The 21,772-nt window shown below is 51.4% G+C and overlaps 1 protein-coding gene across 1 annotated transcript in view; it reads right to left on the reverse strand.

The window, feature by feature from the left end:
* LOC141161912 (intermediate filament protein ON3-like) overlaps positions 1 to 21,365 on the reverse strand; it is a 42,488-nt gene extending 21,123 nt beyond the window's left edge. The window contains exon 1 of the mRNA XM_073647424.1: positions 20,985 to 21,365. Coding sequence (XP_073503525.1) covers positions 20,985 to 21,272 — 288 coding nt within the window. The 5' untranslated portion in view covers positions 21,273 to 21,365. The remainder of the gene's footprint in view (positions 1 to 20,984) is intronic.
* Positions 21,366 to 21,772: the final 407 nt, after the last annotated feature.

Below are 21,772 nucleotides of genomic sequence, written 5' to 3' on the forward strand. Positions count from 1 at the left end.
TGTGTAAGAAATAGACATTCCTCTCATGTAATAAAGCTGTCAAACTGTTGCAAATCATGCACACGGGAGCGATTCAAGCATATCACCGAGCAGCTGTAAATACTCGGAGCTCGGCCCGAGCATACTCGGACAGAACATACTCGCTCAACCCTAATCACTACCCCAATAGCTTTCACATACACAAATATACAACTTTACCCAGAGGTTGAGAATTTGACCGCAAGAACCATTAAAACCTCTGCTCCTGTACGTAGAGTGTTGGAAAAAAGTTGTTGCACCCAGCCCCCTCTGCTAAATAGAAATCAACAGAATAGTAGCTAGATCAGCGGAGTTGGGGGGCTCTGCAGCTAACAATGCATTGGGGTCCAGGAGTTTTAAAATATATCAATCCTTGTACCCTGGCCCTGTGCCCACTTCTGTACCATGAGAACTGCGCTGAGATTATACATGACCACAAACCCCAAACACCGCGGACTGGGCACACAGGTGTGTAGTCGCCCAGGTTGGCAGCACAATGGCAGTTGGGAGGGTCCGGCCCTGCGGATTATGCAGCCGGTGTTTACAGAGGGCATTAATCACAATAACCCAGTAATGAAATAAGATCCGGCCATTATTCCTCTGATGCCAACAATCTTTTTTTCCCACCATTCTGTGAGCGTCCCCTGCCCAGGATTACAGGAGTCCTGCGGTTTGTGGATATCACATGGGATCACAGAACACGAACGTGCTCCAGACCTGAGAAATGACTGGAGGCTTCTGGCTTCACATCAATAAAGCTGAATCATTGTAGAATGAAAAGTTCCCACAATTATCATCAGCTCCAAGATCTCTGATTGATGTCAATGAAGGGAAATACACTGCTCAAAAAAATAAAGGGAACACTTACACAACAAAATATAACTCCAAGTAAATCAAACTTCTGTGAAGTCAAACTGTCCACTTAGGAAGCAACACTGATTGACAATAAATTTCACATGCTGTTGTGCAAATGGAATAGACAATAGATGGAAATTACTGGCAATTATCAAGACCCCCTCAATAAAGGAGTGGTTCTGCAGGTGGGGACCACAGACCACATCTCAGTACCAATGCTTTCTGGCTGATGGTTTGGTCACTTTTGAATGTTAGTTGTGCTTTCACACTCGTGGCAGCATGAGATGGACTCTACAACCCACAGAAGTTGCTCAGGTAGTGCAGATCATCCAGGATGGCACATCAATGCGAGCTGTGGCAAGAAGGTTTACTGTGTCTGTCAGCGTAGTGTCCAGAGGCTGGAGGCGCTACCAGGAGACAGGCCAGTACATGAGTAGACGTGGAGGGGGCCGTAGGAGGGCAACAACCCAGCAGCAGAACCGCTACCTCTGTCTTTGTGTAAGGAGGAACAGGAGGAGCACTGCCAGAGCCCTGCAAAATGACCTCCAGCAGGCCACAAATGTGCATGTGTCTGCACAAACGGTTAGATACCGACTCCATGAGGGTGGTATGAGGGCCCGACGTCCACAGATGGGGGGTTGTGCTCACAGCCCAACACCGTGCAGGACGCTTGGCATTTGCCACAGAACACCAGGATTGGCAAAGTGGCCACTGGCACCCTGTGCTCTTCACAGATGAAAGCAGGTTCACACTGAGCACATGTGACAGACGTGACAGAGTCTGGAGACGCCGTGGAGAGCGATCTGCTGCCTGCAACATCCTTCAGCATGACCAGTTTGGCAGTGGGTCAGTAATGGTGTGGGGTGGCATTTCTTTGGAGGGCCGCACAGCCCTCCATGTGCTCGCCAGAGGTAGCCTGACTGCCATTAGGTACAGAGATGAGATCCTCAGACCCCTTGTGAGACCATATGCTGGTGCGGTTGGCCCTGGGTTCCTCCTAATGCAGGACAATGCCAGACCTCATGTGGCTGGAGTGTGTCAGCAGTTCCTGCAAGATGAAGGCATTGAAGCTATGGACTGGCCGCCTGTTCCCCAGAGCTGAATCCGATTGAGCACATCTGGGACATCATGTCTTGCTCCATCCACCAACGTCACGTTGCACCACAGACTGTCCAGGAGTTGGCGGATGCTTTAGTCCAGGTCTGGGAGGAGATCCCACAGGAGACCATCCACAACCTCATCAGGAGCATGCCCAGGCGTTGTAGGGAGGTCATACAGGCACGTGGAGGCCACACACAATACTGAGCCTCATCAGGAGCATGCCCAGGCGTTGTAGGGAGGTCATACAGGCACGTGGAGGCCACACACAATACTCAGCCTCATCAGGAGCATGCCCAGGCGTTGGCGTTATAGGGAGGTCATACAGGCACGTGGAGGCCACACACAATACTCAGCCTCATCAGGAGCATGCCCAGGCGTTGTAGGGAGGTCATACAGGCACGTGGAGGCCACACACAATACTCAGCCTCATCAGGAGCATGCCCAGGTGTTGTAGGGAGGTCATACAGGCACGTGGAGGTCACACACAATACTCAGCCTCATCAGGGGCATGCCCAGGCGTTGTAGGGAGGTCATGCTGGCACGTGGAGGCCACACACAATACTCAGCCTCATCAGGAGCATGCCCAGGCGTTGTAGGGAGGTCATACAGGCACGTGGAGGCCACACACAATACTCAGCCTCATCAGGAGCATGCCCAGGCGTTGGCGTTATAGGGAGGTCATACAGGCACGTGGAGGCCACACACAATACTCAGCCTCATCAGGAGCATGCCCAGGCGTTGTAGGGAGGTCATACAGGCACGTGGAGGCCACACACAATACTCAGCCTCATCAGGAGCATGCCCAGGTGTTGTAGGGAGGTCTTACAGGCACGTGGAAGCCACACACAATACTCAGCCTCATCAGGAGCATGCCCAGGCGTTGTAGGGAGGTCATACAGGCACGTGGAGGCCACACACAATACTCAGCCTCATCAGGAGCATGCCCAGGCGTTGTATGGAGGTCATACAGGCACGTGGAGGCCACACACAATACTGAGCCTCATCAGGAGCATGCCCAGGCGTTGTAGGGAGGTCATACAGGCACGTGGAGGCCACACACAATACTCAGCCTCATCAGGAGCATGCCCAGGCGTTGTAGGGAGGTCATACAGGCACGTGGAGGCCACACACAATACTCAGCCTCATCAGGAGCATGCCCAGGCGTTGTAGGGAGGTCATACAGGCATGTGGAGGCCACACACAATACTCAGCCTCATCAGGAGCATGCCCAGGCGTTGTAGGGAGGTCATACAGGCACGTGGAGGCCGCACACAATACTCAGCCTCATCAGGAGCATGCCCAGGCGTTGTAGGGAGGTCATACAGGCACGTGGAGGCCACACACAATACTGAGCCTCATCGGGAGCATGCCCAGGCGTTGTAGGGAGGTCATACAGACACGTGGAGGCCACACACAATACTCAGCCTCATCAGGAGCAAGCCCAGGCGTTGTAGGGAGGTCATACAGACACGTGGAGGCCACACACAATACTCAGCCTCATCAGGAGCATGCCCAGGCGTTGTAGGGAGGTCATACAGGCACGTGGAGGCCACACACAATACTCAGCCTCATCAGAAGCATGCCCAGGCGTTGTAGGGAGGTCATACAGACACGTGGAGGCCACACACAATACTGAGACTCATCAGGAGCATGCCCAGGCGTTGTAGGGAGGTCATACAGACACGTGGAGGCCACACACAATACTCAGCCTCATCAGGAGCATGCCCAGGCGTTGTAGGGAGGTCATATAGGCACGTGGAGGCCACACACAATACTCAGCCTCATCAGGAGCATGCCCAGGCGTTGTAGGGAGGTCATACAGGCACGTGGAGGCCACACACAATACTCAGCCTCATCAGGAGCATGCCCAGGCATTGTAGGGAGGTCATACAGGCACGTGGAGGTCACACACAATACTGAGCCTCATCAGGAGCATGCCCAGGCGTTGTAGGGAGGTCATACAGGCACGTGGAGGCCACACACAATACTCAGCCTCATCAAGAGCATGCCCAGGCGTTGTAGGGAGGTCATACAGGCACGTGGAGGCCACACACAATACTCAGCCTCATCAGGAGCATGCCCAGGCGTTGTAGGGGGGTCATACAGGCACGTGGAGGCCACACACAATACTCAGCCTCATCAGGAGCATGCCCAGGCGTTGTAGGGAGGTCATACAGGCACGTGGAGGCCACACACAATACTGAGCCTCATCAGGAGCATGCCCAGGCATTGTAGGGAGGTCATACAGGCACGTGGAGGTCACACACAATACTGAGCCTCATCAGGAGCATGCCCAGGCGTTGTAGGGAGGTCATACAGGCACGTGGAGGCCACACACAATACTGAGCCTCATCAGGAGCATGCCCAGGCGTTGTAGGGAGGTCATACAGGCACGTGGAGGCCACACACAATACTCAGCCTCATCAGGAGCATGCCCAGGCGTTGTAGGGAGGTCATACAGGCACGTGGAGGCCACACACAATACTGAGCCTCATCAGGAGCATGCCCAGGCATTGTAGGGAGGTCATACAGGCACGTGGAGGCCACACACAATACTCAGCCTCATCAGGAGCATGCCCAGGCGTTGTAGGGAGGTCATACAGGCACGTGGAGGCCACACACAATACTGAGCCTCATCAGGAGCATGCCCAGGCATTGTAGGGAGGTCATACAGGCACGTGGAGGTCACACACAATACTGAGCCTCATCAGGAGCATGCCCAGGCGTTGTAGGGAGGTCATACAGGCACGTGGAGGCCACACACAATACTCAGCCTCATCAAGAGCATGCCCAGGCGTTGTAGGGAGGTCATAAAGGCACGTGGAGGCCACACACAATACTCAGCCTCATCAGGAGCATGCCCAGGCGTTGTAGGGAGGTCATACAGGCACGTGGAGGCCACACACAATACTCAGCCTCATCAAGAGCATGCCCAGGCGTTGTAGGGGGGTCATACAGGCACGTGGAGGTCACACACAATACTGAGCCTCATCAGGAGCATGCCCAGGCGTTGTAGGGAGGTCATACAGGCACGTGGAGGCCACACACAATACTCAGCCTCATCAAGAGCATGCCCAGGCGTTGTAGGGAGGTCATAAAGGCACGTGGAGGCCACACACAATACTCAGCCTCATCAGGAGCATGCCCAGGCGTTGTAGGGAGGTCATAAAGGCACGTGGAGGCCACACACAATACTCAGCCTCATCAGGAGCATGCCCAGGCGTTGTAGGGAGGTCATACAGGCACGTGGAGGCCACACACAATACTGAGCCTCATCAGGAGCATGCCCAGGCATTGTAGGGAGGTCATACAGGCACGTGGAGGTCACACACAATACTGAGCCTCATCAGGAGCATGCCCAGGCGTTGTAGGGAGGTCATACAGGCACGTGGAGGCCACACACAATACTGAGCCTCATCAGGAGCATGCCCAGGCATTGTAGGGAGGTCATACAGGCACGTGGAGGTCACACACAATACTGAGCCTCATCAGGAGCATGCCCAGGCGTTGTAGGGAGGTCATACAGGCACGTGGAGGCCACACACAATACTGAGCCTCATCAGGAGCATGCCCAGGCGTTGTAGGGAGGTCATACAGACACGTGGAGGCCACACACAATACTGAGCCTCATCAGGAGCATGCCCAGGCGTTGTAGGGAGGTCATACAGGCACGTGGAGGTCACACACAATACTGAGCCTCATCAGGAGCATGCCCAGGCGTTGTAGGGAGGTCATACAGGCACGTGGAGGCCACACACAATACTCAGCCTCATCAAGAGCATGCCCAGGCGTTGTAGGGAGGTCATACAGGCACGTGGAGGCCACACACAATACTCAGCCTCATCAGGAGCATGCCCAGGCGTTGTAGGGAGGTCATACAGGCACGTGGAGGCCACACACAATACTCAGCCTCATCAGGAGCATGCCCAGGCGTTGTAGGGAGGTCATACAGGCACGTGGAGGCCACACACAATACTCAGCCTCATCAGGAGCATGCCCAGGCGTTGTAGGGAGGTCATACAGGCACGTGGAGGCCAGACACAATACTCAGCCTCATCAGGAGCATGCCCAGGCGTTGTAGGGGGGTCATACAGGCACGTGGAGGCCACACACAATACTCAGCCTCATCAGGATTATGCCCAGGCGTTGTAGGGAGGTCATACAGGCACGTGGAGGCCACACACAATACTGAGCCTCATCAGGTGCATGCCCAGGCGTTGTAGGGAGGTCATACAGGCACGTGGAGGCCACACACAATACTCAGCCTCATCAGGAGCATGCCCAGGCGTTGTAGGGAGGTCATACAGGCGCGTGGAGGCCACACACAATACTCAGCCTCATCAGGAGCATGCCCAGGCATTGTAGGAAGGTCATACAGACACGTGGAGGCCACACACAATACTCAGCCTCATCAGGAGCATGCCCAGGCATTGTAGGGAGGTCATACAGGCACGTGGAGGCCACACACAATACTCAGCCTCATCAGGAGCATGCCCAGGCGTTGTAGGGAGGTCATACAGGCACGTGGAGGCCACACACAATACTGAGCCTCATCAGGAGCATGCCCAGGCGTTGTAGGGAGGTCATACAGGCACGTGGATGCCACACACAATACTCAGCCTCATCAGGAGCATGCCCAGGCGTTGTAGGGAGGTCATACAGGCACGTGGAGGCCACACACAATACTCAGCTTCAGCAGGAGCATGCCCAGGCGTTGTAGGGAGGTCATACAGGCACGTGGAGGCCACACACAATACTCAGCTTCAGCAGGAGCATGCCCAGGCGTTGTAGGGGGGTCATACAGGCACGTGGAGGCCACACACAATACTCAGCCTCATCAGGAGCATGCCCAGGCATTGTAGGGAGGTCATACAGGCACGTGGAGGCCACACACAATACTCAGCCTCATCAGGAGCATGCCCAGGCGTTGTAGGGAGGTCATACAGGCACTTGGAGGCCACACATAATACTCAGCCTCATCAGGAGCATGCCCAGGCGTTGTAGGGAGGTCATACAGGCACGTGGAGACCACACACAATACTGAGCCTCATCAGGAGCATGCCCAGGCATTGTAGGGAGGTCATACAGGCTCGTGGAGGCCACACACAATACTCAGCCTTATCAGGAGCATGCCCAGGCATTGTAGGGAGGTCATACAGGCACGTGGAGGCCACACACAATACTCAGCCTCATCAGGAGCATGCCCAGGCCTTGTAGGGAGGTCATACAGGCACTTGGAGGCCACACATAATACTCAGCCTTATCAGGAGCATGCCCAGGCGTTGTAGGGAGGTCATACAGGCACTTGGAGGCCACACATAATACTCAGCCTTATCAGGAGCATGCCCAGGCGTTGTAGGGAGGTCATACAGGCACGTGGAGGCCACACACAATACTCAGCCTCATCAGGAGCATGCCCAGGCGTTGTAGGGAGGTCATACAGGCACGTGGAGGCCACACACAATACTGAGCCTCATCAGGAGCATGCCCAGGCATTGTAGGGAGGTCATACAGGCACGTGGAGGCCACACACAATACTGAGCCTCATCAGGAGCATGCCCAGGCATTGTAGGGGGGTCATACAGGCACGTGGAGGCCACACACAATACTCAGCCTCATCAGGAGCATGCCCAGGCGTTGTAGGGAGGTCATACCGGCACGTGGAGGCCGCACACAATACTGAGCCTCATCAGGGGCATGCCCAGGCGTTGTAGGGAGGTCATACAGGCACGTGGAGGCAATACACAATACTGAGCCTCATCAGGAGCATGCCCAGGCATTGTAGGGAGGTCATACAGGCACGTGGAGGCCACACACAATACTGAGGCTCATCAGGAGCATGCCCAGGCGTTGTAGGGAGGTCATACAGGCACGTGGAGGCCACACACAATACTCAGCCTCATCAGGAGCATGCCCAGGCGTTGTAGGGAGGTCATACCGGCACGTGGAGGCCGCACACAATACTGAGCCTCATCAGGGGCATGCCCAGGCGTTGTAGGGAGGTCATACAGGCACGTGGAGGCAATACACAATACTGAGCCTCATCAGGAGCATGCCCAGGCGTTGTAGGGAGGTCATACAGGCACGTGGAGGCAATACACAATACTGAGCCTCATCAGGAGCATGCCCAGGCGTTGTAGGGAGGTCATACAGGCACGTGGAGGCCACACACAATACTGAGGCTCATCAGGAGCATGCCCAGGCGTTGTAGGGAGGTCATACAGGAACGTGGAGGCCACACACAATACTGAGCCTCATCAGGAGCATGCCCAGGCGTTGTAGGGAGGTCATACAGGCACGTGGAGGCCACACACAATACTGAGCCTCATCAGGAGCATGCCCAGGCGTTGTAGGGAGGTCATACAGGCACGTGGAGGCCACACACAATACTGAGGCTCATCAGGAGCATGCCCAGGCGTTGTAGGGAGGTCATACAGGAACGTGGAGGCCACACACAATACTGAGCCTCATCAGGAGCATGCCCAGGCGTTGTAGGGAGGTCATACAGGCACGTGGAGGCCACACACAATACTGAGCCTCATCAGGAGCATGCCCAGGCGTTGTAGGGAGGTCATACAGGCACGTGGAGGCCACACACAATACTCAGCCTCATCAGGAGCATGCCCAGGCGTTGTAGGGAGGTCATACAGGCACGTGGAGGCCACACACAATACTCAGCCTCATCAGGAGCATGCCCAGGCGTTGTAGGGAGGTCATACAGGCACGTGGAGGCCGCACACAATACTGAGCCTCATCAGGGGCATGCCCAGGCGTTGTAGGGAGGTCATACAGGCACGTGGAGGCCGCACACAATACTGAGCCTCATCAGGAGCATGCCCAGGCGTTGTAGGGAGGTCATACAGGCACGTGGAGGCCACACACAATACTCAGCCTCATCAGGAGCATGCCCAGGCGTTGTAGGGAGGTCATACAGGCACGTGGAGGCCACACACAATACTCAGCCTCATCAGGAGCATGCCCAGGCATTGTAGGGAGGTCATACAGGCACGTGGAGGCCACACACAATACTCAGCCTCATCAGGAGCATGCCCAGGAGTTGTAGGGAGGTCATACAGGCACGTGGAGGCCACACACAATACTCAGCCTCATCAGGAGCATGCCCAGGCGTTGTAGGGAGGTCATACAGGCACGTGGAGGCCACACACAATACTGAGCCTCATCAGGAGCATGCCCAGGCATTGTAGGGAGGTCATACAGGCACGTGGAGGCCACACACAATACTCAGCCTCATCAGGAGCATGCCCAGGCGTTGTAGGGAGGTCATACAGGCACGTGGAGGCCACACACAATACTGAGCCTCATCAGGAGCATGCCCAGGCATTGTAGGGAGGTCATACAGGCACGTGGAGGCCACACACAATACTCATTGTGACTTGTTTTAAGGACATTACATCAAAGTTGGATCAGCCTGTAGTGTGTTTTTCCACTTTAATTTTGGGGGTGACTCCAAATCCAGGCCTCCATTGGTTAATAAATTTGATTTCCATTGATTATTTTTGTGTGATTTTGTTGTCAGCACATTCAACTTTGTACAGAACCATTCAGATCTAGGAGGGGTTATTTCACTGCTCCCTTTATTTTTTTGAGCAGTGTATTTTTGCTTCTCTCCAGAGTCTAGAAATCTGTCCTACTGTGTGGTCGTTACAAATGTATCAATCTTCTGTGAGTCACACAGGCTGGACTGCAGATTGATACATTTTATATGAAAATATACATTGTAACAAAAGAGAAAATTGTACTGATGTGTTTAGTACATAGAGTTGTCCAGATACAATTGTAACAACACCTCTCTCTGCTTTGAGAAGTTTTAAAGGGTCATTCTCATATTGTCAGGCTGTGTGCCCACGATGCGTTTTTTAAGCGTTTCCGCAGCGGCAAAAACGCTGCAGAAACGCTTAAAAAACGCTTGGTAGAAGGTCTGCCATGTTCCCCAATGATAATCCGCATGTGTTGTGCACATGCTGCGGAAATTTCCTCTGCGGATTATCATTGCGGAAAAAAACGCAGCATTACCAATTATTTTGCGGAAGCGCTGCGTTTTCGTCGCCATTGACTTGCATTGAATCGCTTAATATCCGCATCACTGGATGGTACCCGGGTGTGGAGGACAGGAGACTCTCCTCCGGACCTGGGTACCATAGAACCTGTAAAGAAAGAATAAAATAAAAAAAAATATTATATTTACCTTCTGATGGCCCGCTGTGTCCTTCTCTTGCCGGCAGATCGCGGTGCACTGAAGGACCTGCGCTGACGTCATAGTCATGTGACGGGTCACGCGATGCTGACGTCGGCAGGTCCTTCAGTGTACCGCGATCTGCCGGTAAGCCAGGATGGATCGAATAAAGACTGCGGGGGCCATCAGAGGGTAAGTATAGATTTATTTTTACCACTCTCTCAGGTCACACTATATATGCCGGTTGCCGGTTGCATGGATTTATATAGTGTGACCAAGTTGTCAAGCACTTTCCAAGTGACGCTAAAATCGCTTGTCAACCCGCATGCGGAAATGCAAGTGAAGAACGCTTCACATCCGCATGTCCCTGGCAGGAAAACGCATGTACAATCCGCATGGACAATCCGCATGGACAATCCGCAGGCACAATCCGCATGTACAATCCGCATGTACAATCCGCATGCGTTTTCTCTACCAGGGAGATGCAGAAACGCTCAGGAAAAATCCGGAGCATTTCTGCATCGTGGGCACATAGGCTAACACTGCTTTTGATCAAAAATAGTATATAAGCTATCCCACCAGCGACAAGGTGAACTCGTTCGGGATAGAACCTACACTGTCTAATATTAAAAACCTTACCATGTGTCAAAGTTGACCTCAATGTGTGAATAAGGGCAGACAAAGGACCGGGTCCCAAACTGTGAACACCACCAGCCTATTAGACAGGACCATCCCGAACAGGTTCACCTTGTCGATGGTGGGATAACTTTTATACTATTTTTGATCAAAAACAGTGTTACTAAGAACCCTATTTTATTTAAATGCACTTGCTTTTTATTTATTTACAGCAGGGTTTATGTTCATTTTGCTTCTTGTAGGTTTTTCGGCTGTCAGTAGATGTCAAATGTAACCTGCATTATTCTGAGTATAGACAGAAATTATAGGGCCACAATTTATTCTGGGAGCTAAAAAATCTGTCTAGTGGAGCTCTGCTTTCCATTCAATTCTTGCTGCCTCTAGCCACCACCAGGGGAGCTCCTTGCATATGGATTTATATATTTAGTGTTAAACTCATTGGGATAGAAATCTGTATGTAGTGATATCTCATAGACTGCACATACAGTCATGGCCAAAAGTATTGAGAATGAGACAAATAGTAATTTTTCCAAAGTTTACTGCTTCATTTTTTGTAATGGCAATTTGCATATACTCCTGAATGTCAAAGAGTGATCAGCTTAACAGCAATTACTGTACTTGCAAAGTCAATATTTCCCAGAAAATGAACTTTAACCCCCAAAACACATTTCGACATCATTGCAGTCCTGCCTTAAAAGGAGCAGCTAACATCGTTTTAGTGATTGATCCATTAACACAGGTGTGGGTGTTGATGAGGACAGGGCTGGCGATCAGTCATGATTAAGTAAGAATGACATCACTGGACACTTTAAAAGGAGGCTGGTTCTTGGTATCATTGTTTCTCTTCAGTTAACCATGGTTATCTCTAAAGAAACACGTGCAGCCATCATTGCACTGCACAAAAATGGCCTAACAGGGAAGAGTATCGCAGCTACAAAGATTGCACCTCAGTCAACAATCTATCGCATCATCAAGAACTTCAAGGAGAGAGCTTCCATTGTTGTCAAAAAGGCTCCAGGGCGCCCAAGAAAGACCAGCAAGCGCCAGGACCATATCTTAAAACTGTTTCAGCTGCGGGATGGGACTACCAGCAGTGCCGAGCTTGCTCAGGAATGGCAGCAGGCTGGTGTGAGTGCTTCTGCACGCACTGTGAGGCGGAGACTCTTTGAGCAAGGGCTGGTTTCAAGGAGGGCAGCAAAGAAGCCACTTCTCTCCAGAAAAAACATCAGGGACCGAATGACATTCTGCAAAAGGTACAGGGAGTGGACTGCTGAGGACTGGGGCAAAGTCATTTTCTCTGATGAATCCCCTTTTCGATTGTTTGGGACATCTGAAAAACAGCTTATTCGGAGAAGAAGAGGTGAGCGCTACCACCAGTCTTGTCTCATGCCAACTGTAAAGCATCCTGAAACCATTCATGTGTGGGGTGGCTTCTCAGCCAAGGGAATCGGCTCACTCACAGTCTTGCCTAAAAACACAGCCTTGAATAAAGAATGGTACCAGAATGTCCTCCAAGAGCAACTTCTCCCAACCGTCCAAGAGCAGTTTGGCGCCCAACAATGCCTTTTCCAGCATGATGGAGCACCTTGCCATAAAGCAAAGGTGATAACTAAATGGCTCATGGAACAAAACATAGAGATTTTGGGTCCATGGCCTGGAAACTCCCCAGATCTTAATCCCATTGAGAACTTGTGGTCAATCATCAAGAGACGGGTGGACAAACAAAAACCAACAAATTCTGGCAAAATGCAAGCATTGATTATGCAAGAATGGACTGCTATCAGTCAGGATTTGGTCCAAAAGTTGATTGAGAGCATGTCAGGGAGAATTACAGAGGTCTTGAAGAAGAAGGGGCAACACTGCAAATATTGACTTGCTGCATTAACTCATTCTAACTGTCAATATAACCTATTGGTACTCATAATATGATTGCAATTATATTTCTGTATGTGATATAAACATCAGACAAACACTAATAAAAACCAGAGGCCAGCAGATCATGTGAAAATATAATTTTGGTGTCATTCTCAAAACTTTTGGCCATGACTGTACACACACACTGCACCCACCTCACATACACACGCTGCACCCACCTCGCATGCACACACTGCACCCACCTCGCATGCACACACTGCACCCACCTCGCATGCACACACTGCACCCACCTCGCATGCACACACTGCACCCACCTCGCATGCACACACTGCACCCACCTCAAATACACAAACACTGCTCACACCTCACATACACAAACACTGCTCACACCTCACATGCACACACTGCACACACCTCACATACACAAACACTGCTCACACCTCACATGCACACACTGCACACACCTCACATACACAAACACTGCTCACACCTCACATGCACATACACACACCTCACATACACAAACACTGCACACACCTCACACTGCACACACCTCACATGCACACACTGCACACACCTCACATACACACGCTGCACCCACCTCGCATACACACACTGCACACACCTCACATACACACGCTGCACCCACCTCACATACACACGCTGCACCCACCTCGCATGCACACACTGCACCCACCTCGCATGCACACACTGCACCCACCTCGCATGCACACACTGCACCCACCTCGCATGCACACACTGCACCCACCTCAAATACACACGCTGCACCCACCTCGCATGCACACACTGCACCCACCTCGCATGCACACACCTCGCATGCACACGCTGCACCCACCTCGCATGCACACTGCACCCACCTCGCATGCACACTGCACACACCTCACATGCACACACTGCACACACCTCACATGCACACACTGCACACACCTCACATGCACACACTGCACACATCTCACATGCACACTGCACACATCTCACATGCACACTGCACACACCTCACATGCACACACTGCACACATCTCACATGCACACTGCACACACCTCACATGCACACACTGCACACACCTCACATGCACACACTGCACACACCTCACATACACAAACACTGCTCACACCTCACATGCACATACACACACCTCACATACACAAACACTGCACACACCTCACATACACACACTGCACACACCTCACATGCACACACTGCACCCACCTCACATGCACACACTGCACCCACCTCGCATGCACACACTGCACCCACCTCGCATGCACACACTGCACCCACCTCAAATACACACGCTGCACCCACCTCGCATGCACACACTGCACCCACCTCGCATGCACACACTGCACCCACCTCGCATGCACACACCTCGCATGCACACGCTGCACCCACCTCGCATGCACACGCTGCACCCACCTCGCATGCACACTGCACCCACCTCACATGCACACACTGCACACACCTCACATGCACACACTGCACACACCTCACATGCACACACCTCACATGCACACACTGCACACATCTCACATGCACACTGCACACACCTCACATGCACACACTGCACACACCTCACATGCACACACTGCACACACCTCACATACACAAACACTGCTCACACCTCACATGCACACACTGCACACACCTCACATACACAAACACTGCTCACACCTCACATGCACACACTGCACACACCTCACATACACAAACACTGCTCACACCTCACATGCACACACTGCACACACCTCACATACACAAACACTGCTCACACCTCACATGCACACACTGCACACACCTCACATACACAAACACTGCTCACACCTCACATGCACATACACACACCTCACATACACAAACACTGCACACACCTCACACTGCACACACCTCACATACACACACTGCACACACCTCACATGCACACACTGCACACACCTCACATACACACACTGCGCACACCTCACATGCACACACTGCACACACCTCACATGCACACACTGCACACACCTCACATGCACACTGCACACACCTCACATGCACACACTGCGCACACCTCACATGCACACACTGCGCACACCTCACATGCACACACTGCGCACACCTCACATGCACACACTGCGCACACCTCACATGCACACACTGCGCACACCTCACATGCACACACTGCGCACACCTCACATGCACACACTGCGCACACCTCACATGCACACACTGCGCACACCTCACATGCACACACTGTACACACCTCACATACACACACTGCGCACACCTCACATGCACACACTGCACACACCTCACATGCACACACTGCACACACCTCACATGCACACTGCACACACCTCACATGCACACACTGCGCACACCTCACATGCACACACTGCGCACACCTCACATGCACACACTGCGCACACCTCACATGCACACACTGCGCACACCTCACATGCACACACTGCGCACACCTCACATGCACACACTGCACACACCTCACATACACACACTGCGCACACCTCACATGCACACACTGCGCACACCTCACATGCACACACTGCACACACCTCACATACACACACTGCGCACACCTCACATGCACACACTGCACACACCTCACATGCACACACTGCGCACACCTCACATGCACACACTGCGCACACCTCACATGCACACACTGCACACACCTCACATGCACACACTGCACACACCTCACATGCACACACTGCACACACCTCACATGCACACACTGCGCACACCTCACATGCACACACTGCGCACACCTCACATGCACACACTGCGCACACCTCACATGCACACACTGCGCACACCTCACATGCACACACTGCGCACACCTCACATGCACACACTGCGCACACCTCACATGCACACACTGCGCACACCTCACATGCACACACTGCGCACACCTCACATGCACACACTGCACACACCTCACATGCACACACCTCACATACACACACTGCTTTATGCTGAAGAAAATGAAAATGTTCCTCACTATGAGCTGCAGCTTCTCCTGCTCACAGCAGCACTGTCCCAGCAGACACCTCCCTGCCCTCTCCTCTGCTGGGAGCTGACAGGAGCAGGAGGAGGCTGGCAGGAGCAGGAGGAGGCTGACAGCAGCAAGAGGAGGCTGACAGGAGCAGGAGGAGTCTGGCAGGAGCAGCACAGCACACAGGTGGACACAGGAGGACTTATCTGGCAGCTCAGCACGGTAGGTGCTGGTCTTTTGCTCCCCGTCCCTCTCAGCCCCTGTGCACTGACCAGTGAGCGCTTCTATCCCTCTGATGGGGGAGGCTCAGTGGCTGCTCCGGTCCTTCACTCCACGCTCATCTTTCAATGCAACACCTTCACCAAAGGTCCTGAAGCTCTTCAGACTGCAAGGCCTGTAGTGACATCATGGTCACATGATCGTGATGTCACTACAGGTCCTCAACCATATTCTACATCCGAAGATTCACTGATAATGCTATTGTCAGTGAAGCTCCTGCTGTAGCTGCTGGGGGCCCCCAAGGGAGTGGGGGCTCTAGGCAAATGCCTAGTCTGCCCTGCCCTAACGCCAGCCCTGACAGTAGGGCCATAAGTAACACCTGACTGCAGGATCCGACTACACATGGTCTGTAGTCTGTAACCATAGAGACACATAGGTTTGAATAGGGCCTGTGTACACAAAACGACAGACAGATTTCAATCAGGACTACACAAAATTGCTTCCTTTTTTTTACATTAGATACAATGATGAAAAAAATAAAAATCAGAGATTTACGGAGCAAATCAGAATTCTGTCTCAAATTGCACCAAAAAATGGTGTCGTGAATCAAATTTATCATGTGTTTTAGAAAGTTTTTATATTTCTTTAACATGTTGAATAGTCTGTGAATATAAGGGATGGACATGAGGAGTCAGAAAACGCACCAAAGTTATGCAAAGAGGCGCATTTCTCTGGCACTGAACGGTTACGTACTCGTGTAGCAGCGGTGACTTGTGGCTACTAAGCCGCTTATACATCCTAGGTACTAAGGATAGGTCAGCCTCATTGATTGCAAAAGTAAACACGCCCTTCAATTACTCTTGGAAATATTATTAAAATATTCTAGAGCTGCTATGCAAACATTTGCCCTGGAAATATGGTGCAAGTGACAATTCCCCAACCCAATGTTTGCTAAAATGGCAATTCCTTTAAAAATGAGAGTCCTGGATAAGTCGTCAGCCCCCAATAGCAAAGGGGATGGGACCTGCCGTAATTGGGCCCCTTTGTCCTGTAGCCCCAGAGCAGCTGCATGATGGCACTTACAGCCTTGTGCACATACAGTCCTGTACACCAGAAATCTCACACAGTTCAGGAGTACGGTCAGCGCGATACTAATAAATCTTATTATAAATGTTTCACTGCTACAACTTTCTAATTTTCTTTGTGTTTCAATTACTCACCAGTGTCAAGATCTCTGATTGTTGGCAGTGAATGGAATTTATATTGTGACCTGATCTTACACAGCGAATGACACAATGTATCAGTGCAGACAATCCCCTGTGAGAAGAGCACTCAGCAGCAGAGAACTCAGGACAGAGGCAGGAGGACAGAGACAGGAGGACAGAGACAGGACAGAGACAGGAGGACAGAGACAGGGGGACAGAGACAGGAGGACAGAGACGGGACAGAGACAGGAGGACAGAGACAGGAGGACAGAGACGGGACAGAGACAGGAGGACAGAGACAGGACAGAGACAGGAGGACAGAGACAGGAGGACAGAGACAGGACAGAGACAGGAGGACAGAGACAGGAGGACAGAGACGGGACAGAGACAGGAGGACAGAGACAGGACAGAGACAGGAGGACAGAGACAGGAGGACAGAGACGGGACAGAGACAGGAGGACAGAGACAGGAGGACAGAGACGGGACAGAGACAGGAGGACAGAGACAGGAGGACAGAGACGGGACAGAGACAGGAGGACAGAGACAGGACAGAGACAGGAGGACAGAGACAGGAGGACAGAGACAGGACAGAGACAGGAGGACAGAGACAGGAGGACAGAGACGGGACAGAGACAGGAGGACAGAGACAGGAGGACAGAGACAGGAGGACAGAGACAGGACAGAGACTGGACAGAGGCAGGAGGACAGAGACAGGAGGACAGAGACAGGAGGACAGAGGCAGGACAGAGGCAGGACAGAGGCGGGACAGAGACTGGACAGAGGCGGGACAGAGACGGGACAGAGACAGGAGGACAGAGACAGGACAGAGACTGGACAGAGGCAGGAGGACAGAGACAGGAGGACAGAGACAGGACAGAGGCAGGACAGAGACGGGACAGAGACTGGACAGAGGCAGAAGGACAGAGGCAGGAGGACAGAGGCAGGAAAGAGATTGTACTGATGGGTTCAGTGTCCACAGGATCCTCTAGAGTCCACTGGGTACAACCGTATCACAGCTCAGCGGACAGTATCACACAGGATAGGATTAGATACACAGCTCAGCAGACAGTATCACACAGGATAGGATTAGATACACAGCTCAGCAGACAGTATCACACAGGAGAGGATTAGATACACGGCTCAGCAGACAGTATCACACAGGATAGGATTAGATACACAGCTCAGCAGACAGTATCACACAGGATAGGATTAGACACACTGCTCAGCAGACAGTATCACACAGGATAGGATTAGATACACGGCTCAGCAGACAGTATCACACAGGATAGGATTAGATACACGGCTCAGCAGACAGTATGACACAGGAGAGGATTAGATACACTGCTCAGCAGACAGTATCACACAGGATAGGATTAGATACACGGCTCAGCAGACAGTATCACACAGGATAGGATTAGATACATGGCTCAGCAGACAGTATCACACAGGATAGGATTAGATACACGGCTCAGCAGACAGTATCACACAGGAGAGGATTAGATGCACTGCTCAGCAGACAGTATCACACAGGATAGGATTAGATACACTGCTCAGCAGACAGTATCACACAGGATAGGATTAGATACACGGCTCAGCAGACAGTATCACACAGGATAGGATTAGATACACGGCTCAGCAGACAGTATCACACAGGATAGGATTAGATACACAGCTCAGCAGACAGTATCACACAGGATAGGATTAGATACACAGCTCAGCAGACAGTATCACACAGGATAGGATTAGATACACGGCTCAGCAGACAGTATCACACAGGATAGGATTAGATACACGGCTCAGCAGACAGTATCACACAGGATAGGATTAGATACACAGCTCAGCAGACAGTATCACACAGGATAGGATTAGATACACGGCTCAGCAGACAGTATCACACAGGAAAGGATTAGATACACAGCTCAGCAGACAGTATCACACAGGATAGGATTAGATACACGGCTCAGCAGACAGTATCACACAGGATAGGATTAGATACACAGCTCAGCAGACAGTATCACAAAGGATAGGATTAGATACACGGCTCAGCAGACAGTATCACACAGGAGAGGATTAGATACACAGCTCAGCAGACAGTATCACACAGGATAGGATTAGATACACAGCTCAGCAGACAGTATCACACAGGAGAGGATTAGATACACAGCTCAGCAGACAGTATCACACAGGATAGGATTAGATACACAGCTCAGCAGATAGTATCACACAGGATAGGATTAGATACATGGCTCAGCAGACAGTATCACACAGGAGAGGATTAGATACACGGCTCAGCAGACAGTATCACACAGGATAGGATTAGATACACAACTCAGCAGACAGTATCACACAGGATAGGATTAGATACACAGCTCAGCAGACAGTATCACACAGGATAGGATTAGATACACAGCTCAGCAGACAGTATCACACAGGATAGGATTAGATACACGGCTCAACAGACAGTATCACACATGACAGGATTAGATACACGGCTCAGGAGACATTATTACAGATGATAGGATTAGATACACGGCTCAGCAGACAGTATCAGACAGGATAGGATTAGATACACAGCTCAGCAGACAGTATCACACAGGATAGGATTAGATACACAGCTCAGCAGACAGTATCACACAGGATAGGATTAGATACACAGCTCAGCAGACAGTATCACACAGGATAGGATTAGATACACGGCTCAGCAGACAATATTACAGATGACAGGATTAGATACACGGCTCAGCAGACAGTATCACACAGGAGAGGATTAGATACACGGCTCAGCAGACAGTATCACACAGGGTAGGATTAGATACACAGCTCAGCAGACAGTATGACACAGGATAGGATTAGATACACAGCTCAGCAGACAGTATCACACAGGATAGGATTAGATACACAGCTCAGCAGACAGTATCACACAGGATAGGATTAGATACACAGCTCAGCAGACAGTATCACACAGGATAGGATTAGATACACGGCTCAACAGACAGTATCACACATGACAGGATTAGATACACGGCTCAGGAGACATTATTACAGATGATAGGATTAGATACACGGCTCAGCAGACAGTATCAGACAGGATAGGATTAGATACACAGCTCAGCAGACAGTATCACACAGGATAGGATTAGATACACAGCTCAGCAGACAGTATCACACAGGATAGGATTAGATACACAGCTCAGCAGACAGTATCACACAGGATAGGATTAGATACACGGCTCAGCAGACAATATTACAGATGACAGGATTAGATACACGGCTCAGCAGACAGTATCACACAGGAGAGGATTAGATACACGGCTCAGCAGACAGTATCACACAGGATAGGATTAGATACACGGCTCAGCAGACATTATTACAGATGATAGGATTAGATACACGGCTCAGCAGACAGTATCGATAAGATTAGATACAGACACTGCTCATCTGATGAGATACTCGCTTTGTGCAGGATTTGTGACTGTACCTGATCTCGTCTCTCTCATTCCCGGTTGTGGTTGCATTTAGGACATTGTTCACATTGAACATTTACTTGCAGCAGCTCCTCACCGCAGGTCCGCGCCTCCGCTCACATTATTTCACGGTTCGTCCACTTCGCTGTTACTTTCTTTATACTGTGATCAGGACAGAAAATCGGCAGCGTTTCCGTCCTGTGGGGATGTCGTCCCCTTTAGTGACTGCAGGAGATTTATGCAAATCATCCATAATGAATTAGTGACCCCCGAACATGAAAGCGTCCTTATACATCACCTCCTCTACTCAAGTGGGAAATGGCTGATAACAGGGAACAATAGATTGCATCCAACAATACTGCAAATTCTTTCCACACTGACTGCCCCCATAAACGTTTACCTTGTCTATGAAGTTGACAAACTGATTGTTGAGCCCCTTGATCTGCTCCTTCTCCTCGTTCCTCATCTGGTGCAGTTTGGGGTCCACCTCCAGGTTGGGGAGAGAAGAGAGCAGGAAAGTGCTGGACCCTGGCGTCACCCGGGAGAGGTTCAGGCCGCTGGTGGCTCGCTGCATTCCAGGCTGGTAGCCGGTGCTTGCCCGGAATACGGCGGGCCGCCCCGACAGCGATCCGTGGGACCTGCTGCTGAAGCCCCGGGTGGTGGCATAGCGGTTGTTGTAGAGACTCATGGTGCCCTATGGACGGGAGGAATGGTGGACTTGGTGCAGGCAGCGAGGAGTGGAAATAACACTGAGCGGCTTCACGTGGGACCGGTTGGTTTTTCCTTCTGCTTTATTGACACATTATTAGAATGAACCTTCCTCCTCCGGAGATCAGGGCGGATCGTGGCTCCAATCCAGACCCTTCCCCAGATGTCACCACCTCATCAGCAAATACTCCTCTCCATTCCCAGCCACTGTAACCCATGGAGAACGGAGACCACCAATGACGGGCACGTGACCACTGGCGCTTTGAATGGTCCTACCACCTATCGCTGCCTGTAGGGACAAGACAGGTGGTCCCACAAGGGGGCTGCACGGTAATAATACATTATAAGGTCTGAGGAAGTGCCACGACACTTTGTCTCATACTTTTTACAAATCTGTTTAATAAATAAGCCTCAAATGTTGCAAATTGCACAAAAATTAAACTTATAAAAAAAATTGCAAAGTTGTACAAATTTTTCACT

This window comes from Phyllobates terribilis, unplaced genomic scaffold (assembly GCF_046119375.1).
Source record: "Phyllobates terribilis strain yellow unplaced genomic scaffold, ASM4611937v1 Scaffold_9__5_contigs__length_417890890, whole genome shotgun sequence".
NCBI classification, from domain to species: domain Eukaryota; kingdom Metazoa; phylum Chordata; class Amphibia; order Anura; family Dendrobatidae; genus Phyllobates; species Phyllobates terribilis.